We start from the raw sequence: 11,175 nt of genomic DNA on the forward strand, positions 1-11,175 counted from the left end.
TCTGATATGGTAATTCTACTATTAAGAAAATACTTCATGAATATAACATGTGTCAAACACACGTGCGATTCGGAGACAACTTTAAGGCTCATATAAATGTAATTACAATCCCAACCAGGGGTTGGTGCTGTTGTCTAATGCCGTTTCTCTTCCTCCCTCTGCAGAAGCAGTGGTTGACGGTCACATTCCTAATGATGACACATCTGGTCTCTGACCATCTGAACTCACTTCTTCCTGTCCTCCTGAATGAAAACCATCTCCATCACCGTCTTGAACCCAGATGAAGATCGTCTCAAATCTAATGACAATACTTATTTTGATTTTGTGAGATATTATATGAGCATCATCACGGTGCCCCAACAGTTTATCTGTGTTTTCTCATTCTTACACATGCTTACTGTAGCTATGCTTGAGATTAGTAAAACAAATCTGCATGATTTCCATTGAGGCATATGCACTGAAAATATTACTATATTACTATATGTGCTATAAAAAAAGACATAGCAGTGCCTGAAAAAGACCAGAGAAGTAAGAACAACTTCCTTGACTTCATGGTATGAGGAAATATTAAAGGAGCTGAATCTTTTTAGATTAAGCAAATGGTGATTAAGAGGTCACATGATTGAAGCATTTAAAATTAGGAAAGGAATTAGTAAAGTCAATCAGCGCTGTCACCTTAAAGTCAATTCACCAACAACACAGGGAAAAAGTTGGAAATTTTGAACAAGCATTCAAACAGTTTCTTCACACAGAAAATTATAGAAAGGGGACCAGGGACCTTCTAAACTTGACTTGATGTATTTTGGAAGAATTAAGTGTATAAGACTGGAGAGCTTTATTAGGCTCAATCCAAAATTCAAATATGCTAATCTTAGTAATTATTTTTCTTGCAACTACTTTAGAGTATTTCTTCTCAAAAGGCACTTTACTCTAAAAAGCATCTATTGAGATTATAATGCACAATAAACAATTAAATTTAAGTATAAATACAAGTATAATGGAAACAACAGATTAAGTGTAAACAATCACAGCTGTGCCATATTTAGTATACTATGAGTGCTGTGTTACAAGATAGACTTTAAATTAGCAAGAAGTCTAACACGACAATATTTCAGTTAGGTGCATGAATAATAAGCATCTAGTCAGATTTGCAAATTTCTTAAAAAAAGCAGGCACTTGCTGCCTTGTAGAATTCTATTATTTGACATTCATCAAAACAAAGACTTTTTTTTTTAACTAAGGAGTTAATATGTTAACAATTAGCAAGGTACAGATAAACAAATACTCTCATTCTATGCTTTGCAAAAGATACAAGCACTATTACTGGCCTTTTTTAATCTTACCAAAAAAATCAGTTGTTATATAATATATATAATATGTTAGCAAATAAAATTGTTTAAATCTATTTTTTGAGTTTCTTACAAGAATGAATGATTACATACCATCAATAAGTCTGATAATTATTCCTTTTGGTGAAACCTAATTAAAAGCTTAACCACTTCCTCATTAAAGAATAAAAAGCATTCATCATTGTCTGTGTCTATTACTCAGTTTGCTTTGGAAACTGCAGAGTGAGTAGGAACAAGAATTATTATTGGTTGTTGTATTTATTGCTTAAACAATACACTAATAGAGCTATTGAAAAAATCATACCGAATCTTACTGAACTTACTGAATACCTTCACTCCAATGTACACTAAGATCACAAGATACAGAAATCCTAAAAATCCCAGGATAGATAAAACTAGTGTGTAAGTCAGAATTTTTAGATATAGAAAATTGAACTCTGGAATGTTCTACCAGTTATTAACAAATATGGTCATTTGGTTTCAGCATTAATGTCAATTTTTAAGGTTTTTAACTTTACCATAATGTAATATTTTTAGTGCTGGAACTGAGTTTTTTCATATTGTAGTTTAATAATGGTAGAAATAATTTTATGAAATGCACGTTTCCAGATCTCATGTCCTGGGTTTATATTCTAATTCCAGCAAGTGTCTGCATTGAATTGAATTTGCTTGTTCTCTTTGTTTCCTTCCAGGAGGCAATAACATACATGTGTAATTAATATAAGCCCACATTTATGTAGTGGTTGGCCTTGTGATTGACTGGTATCTTATTCAGCACTGGTTCCTACCCTGCACTCAGTGGTTTTAGAATTGTGCTTGTCCAGCCTGTAACCCAGAATTTAATTAAGCCGGTTTGAGAATGTCATTTTATACCTGTAAAAGTGTATTGAACTGAATGTATTTGGTTAACTAGACTCATATATGTTAGTGGTAAGATTGTACACAAATGTTGAGATGCTTTAATCTAAGAACAACTTCCATACTGTACTTAAAAGAGAAGTATGAATGTGCATAAATAATTACATTCCAGGAAAATTGAAACAATCATTTTCAATACATTCATTTTCTGAGCCTCATGTTTTCTATTTAAGTAATGAATTCTTGCAGTATCAGGTGTAATACAGGAACCATCTTTGGGTGGAGGGTTAGTCCTTTGAATAGAATTTGCACATATGCACCCAAACTCTAATATAATAACCAATAAAAATAAATACATTACAGCTCAGTAAATGCAACCTTCTCTCCTTAGGTAATTAACATCAACCTTCTCTTAGATTAATTCTAGATCTGTTATATATATATCGAAACAGCAAATAGAGATCACCATGGCAATAAAAATGAATGGCAGTTCAAAATGTATTAACAATCCTTTCTTCTGTATCTTCTGTATGTGTTATATATGTCTACATTCATTATATATGTCTACATTCTATTAATAACTCCTGAAAACATCCAGTAAATATGCGTTTCATTTGGGAATAATACAACATATAATTTACGCACAGGATCACATACACTTCAGTCACTCTAATGTACTGTATCAGACACACTGGATTCAGAGCACTACTAAGGCAAACCTAAACCTACCATTTAATTTATTTATTTTTTACTTTGATTCACAACTTCTTGTTTTACTACCTGTAGAAAATAAATTATTTTCTGTCACGTAATCAAAATCTGGGACACCAAGAACATCTGAACAAAAATGCTTGTATAAAAAGCTTACATATAGTACTATTCAACATTAACTGTGTTTCTATCAAGAACCTATTTGATGGAATGATTTTTTGCAATCAGATTATTTTATGATCTAATCTGTAGGGTCATTGAATGACTTTAAGCATCTTCAAACATTGAGTATTTATTGTCAAACCTGTTGCATCCAGTCCTTCTATGACAATCACTGGAAAATTACTTCTCTGCATGTGCCTTGGGCTTTGGTCTGCTAAATGCAAGATTTCTTTTGCCTCAGGAATACATTCTTTGCACTGTAAAAAGGGAGATGTAAACAGTTAATGTATTATTTTATGAATAAAAGTGCAAATGTTCACACAACAATATTTTCAAGAAAAACAAAAATCCAGTGTTAGAGAATTAGATTCACATAGGTGTACCTGTGTACATATCTTTTTGTTACACTATGCCCATGGGGAATTCTACATAAGATTTCTAGTTTAGGGCAGATGTGTTTTCATTTCTGCTCCACTTCATTCATTTTATTTTCTGCCATTATGCTTAGTACTACTGTATACATTTAAAAGTATTTGGACACCCTTCCAAATTATTGTTTAGCTGTTTTAACAACCCCATTGTTAACGGGTACATAAAATCAAGCACATATCCATGCAATATCCATTGATAGACATTGGCAGTAGAATGAGCCGTATTGTAGAGCTTAGTGTCAATCATAGGATGCCACAACTCAGTATGTGAAATTTCTGCTCTGCTGGATCTGCCCTGTTTACTGTAAAGTGCAAGTGTCTTAACACCTCAGCCATGAAGTGGTGGACCATGCAAACTCACAGAACAGGGCTCTGAAGCACATTGTGCGTTAAAAGCGTGTATCATTTGTTACATCACGTACAACAGAGTTCCAAATTGCCTCTGGAAGAATCATCAGCACAAGAACTGAGTGTCGGGAGCTTCATGAAATGGGTTTCCATGGCAAAGCAGTTTCCCATACACTTAAAATCACTAGCTGGAGTGGTCTAAAGCATGCTAGCATTGACCTCTAGGGCAGTGGAAACAAGTTCTCTGGAATAATGAATCACACTTCACTATATGGCAGTCTGATGGATGAATCTGGGTTTTATTGTATTTCAGAAGAATGCTACCTACTAGACTGTTCATGCAACTGTGATGTTTGGTGGAGAAGAGATAATGGTCTGAGGCTATTTTTCAGGGTTTGGGCCCCTTGGTTTCAGTAAAGAGCACAGTTAATTCTATACCATTCAAAGACACTTTAGACAATTGTGTACTTAAAGCTTTGTGGCAACAGTTTGAGAAAGGTCATTTTCTGTTCAATTATGGCTGTACCCTTGTGCACAAAGCTGTTTGGCAAAGACATGGCCTAATGAGTTTAGTGTGGAGGAACTCAAGTGGCTTGCACAGAGCCCAGACATTAACCCTTCTGAACAGCTTTGGGATGAATTGGAATATAGAACTGGAATGTAGATTGTTAGCTGGATCATCTCATCTAACTGCAGTGCCTGACCACACAAATGCTCTTTTAGCTGAATGAGCACAAATTCGCACAGACAAGCTTGAAAATGTTGTGAAAAACCAGAGTCAATACAAGGTGTCATTTCTGACCTTGTAATGAAAACTTATGTATTTCTAAGCCAATATGACATCATTGCAATTTTGAGTGCTCTATGAATGGGAGAAGGAAAGGCTGGAGGATGAGGTAAACTGCCAAAGTCAGTGTATGTATGCTAAATGAGGAAATCTCAAGCGACTACCATTCTCATTTACCCCTGTCATAAATAATGCGATTATAAATCTTAAAGTAAAAGATTTCCATGTAACAGCTTATTACAGTTGGGCAAGTTAAGCATAGATAGGAGTCACCAGCTTAATTCAGTTTAAATATTGCTCCATGACAGGGTAATCAAATCCTAGTGTCTTAATCTAAAAACCATACACTTCAGTGTCCTGTTGCTACTTTGCATGTGAAACTGTTACATAAAAGATTTATTTATCAGTGGAAACAATGCATATGTTTGACCTGTTAAAAGCTTACATCTTACAACCACAAATGCTTTTCTCCTTGACTAATAATGGAACATGTACATTTTTTACACTATCCTTAATACAGTTCTCTGTGACCTGAAAACAGTTAGCGTCATACTTTGCATAAAGTGGAAATAGAAAGCTATAGATAATGTAGATGGAATGTACTGCCTGGCTTCACTTTACCTTGGGCCCAATCAAAACATGTATGTGGTTTCATCATACATGTTGGACTTAAACTGTTTTTTCCCGCACAGTTCAGGAACAGGTAACACACATTTGTCATTTTTAAGTGTACATCCACTCAGAATAATGTACAACTATGAAGCTGTGTTTTCTAAAAGTTAACTACAACACAATGTCAACTAGAAACCAAAACTTAACACAAGTTTCCTCAGAAACCACTTCTGGATGGCATACAATTCTGTTGGTTTACTCTTGCCGACACACCCGTGAATTACTCACACATTGTTAATAAGTCTCCAATAACCTCACATGGGTTTTCAGACATTCACTTTAAAGCAACCGTAATTACACAGCAATCTCAAATACACACACAGGCCAAATTTGTCCCAGTATATAGAAATCATGTTTTATGTGCTTCTGATTTCTTCAAAAGTAATTATAAAATTAAATATAATAAATAGGAATATAACGCAAAATGAATATAAAACAATTTGTGAACTCTTGAGAACCAATGTACTTTATTCATACAAACACACACACACACACACACAAATTAGATAGATAGATAGATAGATAGATAGATAGATAGATAGATAGATAGATAGATAGATAGATAGATAGATAGATAGATAGATAGATAGATACTTTATTAATCCCAAGGGGAAATTCACATAATCCAGCAGCAGTATACTGATACAAAGAAACAATATTAAATTAAATAGTAATAAAATGAAAATGAAAAAATAAAATAAAAAGCAGACAATAACTTTGAGTAATGTTAGCATTTACTCCCCCGGGTGGAACTGAAGAGTCGCATAGTGTGGGGGAGGAATGATCTCCTCAGTCTGTCAGTGGAGCAAGACAGTGACAAAAGTCTGTCACTGAAGCTAATCCTCTGCCTGGAAATGACACTGTTCAATGGATGCAGTGGATTCTTCATGATTGACAGGAGTTTGCTTAGTGCCCGTCGCTCTGCCACAGATGTTAAACTGTCCAACTTTACTCCTACAATAGAGCCTGCCTTCTTAACAAGTTTGTCCAAGCGTGAGGCGTCTTTCATCTTTATGCTGCCTCCCCAGCACACCACCGCGTAGAAGAGGGCACTCGCCACAACCGTCTGGTAGAACATCTGCAGCATCTTATTGCAGATGTTGAAGGATGCCAACCTTCTCAGAAAGTATAGTCTGCTCTGACCTTTCTTACATAGAGCATCAGTATTGGCAGTCCAGTCCAATTTGTCATCCAGCTGCACTCCCAGATATTTATAGGTCTGCACCCTCTGCACACAGTCACCTCTGATGATCACAGGGTCCATGAGGGGCCTGGGCCTCCTAAAATCCACCACCAGCTCCTTGGTCTTGCTGGTGTTAAGGTGTAAGTGGTTTGAGTCGCACCATTTAACAAAGTCTTTGATTAGCTTCCTGTACTCCTCCTCCTGCCCACTCCTGATGCAGCCCACAATAGCAGTGTCATCAGCTAACTTTTGCACGTGGCAGGACTCGAGTCATATTGGAAGTCTGATGTATATAGATTGAACAGGACCGAGAAAGTACAGTCCCTGTGGCGCCCTGTATTGCTGAACACAATGTCAGACCTGCAGTTCCCAAGACGCACATATTGAGGTCTGTCTGTAAGATAGTCCACAATCCATGCCACCAGGTGTGAGTCTACTCCCATCTCAGTCAGCTTGTATCTAAGGAGCAGAGGTTGGATGGTGTTGAAGGTGCTAGAGAAGTCCAAAACATAATTCTTACAGCACCACTGCCTCTGTCCAGGTGGGAGAGGGATCGTGTAGCATATAGATGATGGCATCCTCCGCTCCCACCTTCTCCTGGTATGCGAACTGCAGAGGGTCGAGGGCGTGGCGGACCTGTGGCCTCAGGTGGTGAAGCAGCAGCCCTCCATGGTCTTCATCAGATGTGACGCCAGAGCAACAGGCCGGAAGTCATTCAGCTCACTAGGACGTGATACCTTTGGGACAGGGGTGATACAAGATGTTTTCCAAAGCCTTGGGACTCTCCCCTGTTCCAGGCTCAGGTTGAAGATGCGCTGTAGAGGACTCCCCAGTTCCAACGCACAGGCCTTCAGCAGTCGTGGCGATACACCATCTGGACCCGCTGCTTTGCTGGCACAAGTCTTTCAGCTCTCTGCTCACATGGGCTGCTGTAATTGTGGGTTGGGGGATGTCTCACCTATGCTGGTATCAACAGAAGGATGGTTAGAGGATGCAGGACTCGAGGTGAGAGTGGGTTAGGTGATCAAACCTATTAAAGAAGTTGTTCATTTGGTTTGCTCTCTCCACGTCTGTCTCGATGGCGGCACCCCGCTTCGAGCTGCAGCCAGTGATAATCTTCATCCCATCCCACACTTCCTTCATGCTGTTGTTCTGCAACTTCTGCTCCAGCTTTCTCCTGTACTGCTCTTTCGCCCTGAGCTGGACTCGAGTTCCTTCTGCACGCTTGAGCTCATGCTGATCACCACCTTTAAAAGCCCTTTTCTTCTGGTTCAAAAGGCCCTTGATGTCACTTGTAATCCATGGCTTGTTGTTAGCATAGCAGTGTACTGTTCTTACTGGAACTACAATGTCCATACAGAAGTTGATGTAATCAGTTGTGCATTCAACAGCCTCTTCAATGTTCTCACTATGTGACCCAAGCAATATATCCCAGTCTGTAGTTCCAAAGCAGTCTCTCAGAGCCTGCTCTGCCTCAGGGGACCACTTCCTGAATGAGCGTGTGGTTGTAGGTAGCCCTCACTCTTGGTTTGTAGTGAGGCTGAAGCAGAACCAGGTTATGATCTGCTTTCCCAAGCGCAGGCAGCGGAGTGCTGTATGCGTCTTTAACGTTTGCATACAGTAGGTCGATAGTCCTGTTTCCCCGGGTGTTACAATCCACATACTGGGAGAAGGCAGGTAATGTTTTGTCCAGCGTTACATGGTTAAAGTCTCCAGCGATTAGCACAAGTGCCTCAGGGTGCTGCGTTTGTAACTTAGCAACTGCGGAATGGATGATGTCACCGCTATCTCGCGCTCGCTTGAGGGGGGATGTAAACAATAACAACAATCACGTGTCCAAACTCTCTGGGCAAGTAATAGGGGCGCAGACTTACGGCCAACAGTTTGATGTCCCTGCAGCAATTGGAGATTTTAACGTTTACATGTCCTGAGTTGCACCACTTTGTATTGACATAGAGAGCGAGTCCTCCTCCTTTCTTCTTCCCGCAGGTACTTGCGTCTCTGTTTGCTCTAACTGTGCTAAACCCGCGTAGCTCCACGTTAGCATCTGGGATGGTAGTTGTTAGCCACGTTTCACTAAAACACAGCAAGCTGCATTCTCTGTAGGTTCTGACATTTTTCACCAGCACAGCCAGTTCGTCGATCTTATTTGGTAGTGAGTTCACATTTCCCAGGATCACAGAAGGCACCGACGGTTTATAACGCCATTTTCTCTCAAGTTGTCTCGCTTTTATCTTATCTTTTATCTTTGCGCCGCTCGGCTGCCCCGATATCGTCTTCTTACCTTCACCATCAGGTAAATAAGGAACCACACCGGCATGAGCATTTCTTCTCAGTGCTTTAAGCTGACTACTTGAATAGGCGAGTCTCGAAGTGTAAAAATCCATGTCAAGTAGTAAAAATAGTAAAAAGTGTCCAGGGAGCAATTCCACATAAAAGAAAGTGGTAGAAGTGATCAGTGAAATAGAGAAATAGAGAAAAAAAATAGATAAAAAGGTAAAAAGATAAAGTCATACACGGAGCTGCTGGAAAGGCTGCCACTCGGATGCGGCGCCGAAATGATTATGATTATTGCACTATTAGTTTATTAAAATACACAAAATACAAAGATATTTGTCTCCGTTTCACAAATATTAAGAAAAGTGGACACAATTTACCCACCTAGAAATTTTTTTAAATAACCAGAGGCCATTATACAGAAAGATCAAAATAATATGTTTTCCAGCATTGTGTATTTCTACTTCTCCCAGATTCAGAATGGTTTCCACCTGCACGCTTTATATGCAGGTATAATAAGTTCAATATGTCATTGAATAACAAATTTTGAGTTTGATGGAAGCAGAAAATAACAGTTTTTGTTTAAACTTATACCTCACAGTAACACAATGAGCTTTAACTGAGGCTGATAGCAACTTACAGAAAGCAGGTTATACAATAACCTAAGCTGTAATACAAATAAAAAGTAAAAGAATTTGACATTTTCAAATACACCCATATACATACAATTTTTTATTTCCCTACACATACTGCAGACACATGCACACACATATACTGAATATATTGTCATGAATGGGCTGGAATCCCAGCTGGAATAGACTGTAGTTCCATTTCCCGACCAGGATGACAGTTTAATGGATGATCAAAGGGAATGAAGGAACATCCCAATGAAGAAGCGAGGCATTCAATCCCCAGCTAGGAGGCTGTTGTGCAGGGCCAGCATTATTGAGGCTATGGAATGAAAAGCTTTCCAACCAGGTTGGTTTCTGTTTTCAACCCTAAGCTGGGAGGTGTGAATAACAAACTGACAAAGAGTGTGAAAGACTGCCTGCCAAATTGTCCCAGTATGGTATATGGCATTGTTCCTCTTGTATGTCTCTAGTTTGGACACCTGAAGGACGGTATGGTAATTGTAGAATTGGAGGGAACCCCTATCGGATTTCTTGAGGGCCACCAGATGGCAATGTCGGGACAGATGCTGGTTCTGCCTGACCTGAAAGTGCTTTCTTGGTGCAATGTTCTAGTACCAGATGTTACCCTGGCAAGTTGGAGTCAGAAGAGAAGGACTACAAAACTCACTTGTGAGTAGTGCTGAAAAAGAGGACAAAAAAGAATTGTGTTTGAGCTAATTTAAAGAAAAAGCCTGTGTGAAAATATTTCTTTCCCACCCTGGACTAGTGTGAAGTGCAATAGTGCCTGGGATATAGAGTTCTGCATATACAGTATATCTGTGTGTATATATATATATATATGTGTAGTACACATATGTGTGTGTGTTTGTATATGTCAGAATGTGTGTTTTCTGGACACAGTAGGCTACCTCACTTTGTGAAAATGAAGCACAGAATTTAGGATTTGATTTTTTTATATACTGTATAACTAAAATGTTTCCCTGTTCATGGGAATATTAACGTTAAAATAAATATTAACCATAATCACTTTCAAAGCCTTCACGGGTTCACAGTTTGCGTATCTGGTGCTTACCTCCTGCAAAGCTGCATACGCGTCTTCAAAACAGTGAAAGACCACCGAATCGACATTCAGTACTGAAACGTGGGCGGCAGGTTTTGCTGAGGGGATGATGTAGTGCGTGCTGCCCTCCACTTCTGCGCCCTCCGTCGCGCACCAAATGGACTGTTGCCACAGATCGGCACCTTCTGATTTCTTATACGAGCACAGCAGACATTCATTGCTTTTAGCCATATCCTTCAATGTAATTTCAGTCTCTTCGTTTCTTTGGAAGTCTTGGACTATAAAACCAGGGATCACTGAACGGTTCTGATTTGGAAGAAAAGAAACAAGCTGAATCAACACGCAGTTCTCCTGTAACAGAGACGAGAATTGTGTTTGCAGCTTAGAATGGATTGTTTCCTTTAAAAATCTATTCTCTGTTGTGATATGGATGGAATATACGTTGGCATTGGAAAATATCCTTCGCAAAGACAGAAATGCATTTTCCTGGTAGACGGGGCGCTCTGCACTTAAAGCAAAGTATAATGGCTCTGCCCTGTCAGAATAAGCGGCGAAAACTCGAGCGCTCCATAATGCAAGCTGTCTAGCTAAGTTCCGAGCCATCGCAGCTACAGTTAATGGCCAGTGTGGTGTTCGTGGCAGTTTTATAACTGGAACTTGCCCCTGAACGTCAGATAAACAAAACCGACGTTATTTTGCGAAAAC

General features: G+C 39.0%; 1 protein-coding gene across 3 annotated transcripts in view; it reads right to left on the reverse strand.

The window, feature by feature from the left end:
• cmpk2 (cytidine monophosphate (UMP-CMP) kinase 2, mitochondrial) overlaps positions 1-11,175 on the reverse strand; it is a 49,915-nt gene that overhangs the window by 38,417 nt on the left and 323 nt on the right. The window contains exons 2-3 of one of the 3 annotated variants that reach the window (XM_039748854.1): positions 10,483-10,776; positions 3,223-3,337 (exon numbers count right to left, since the gene is read on the reverse strand). In XM_039748854.1, coding sequence (XP_039604788.1) covers positions 3,223-3,337; positions 10,483-10,701 — 334 coding nt within the window. In that variant the 5' untranslated portion in view covers positions 10,702-10,776. Of the gene's footprint in view, positions 1-3,222; positions 3,338-10,482; positions 11,171-11,175 lie in introns of those variants that run through there. The other 2 variants (XM_039748852.1, XM_039748853.1) reach the window with 2 other exon arrangements.

This window comes from Polypterus senegalus, chromosome 3, assembly GCF_016835505.1.
Source record: "Polypterus senegalus isolate Bchr_013 chromosome 3, ASM1683550v1, whole genome shotgun sequence".
NCBI lineage: Eukaryota > Metazoa > Chordata > Cladistia > Polypteriformes > Polypteridae > Polypterus > Polypterus senegalus.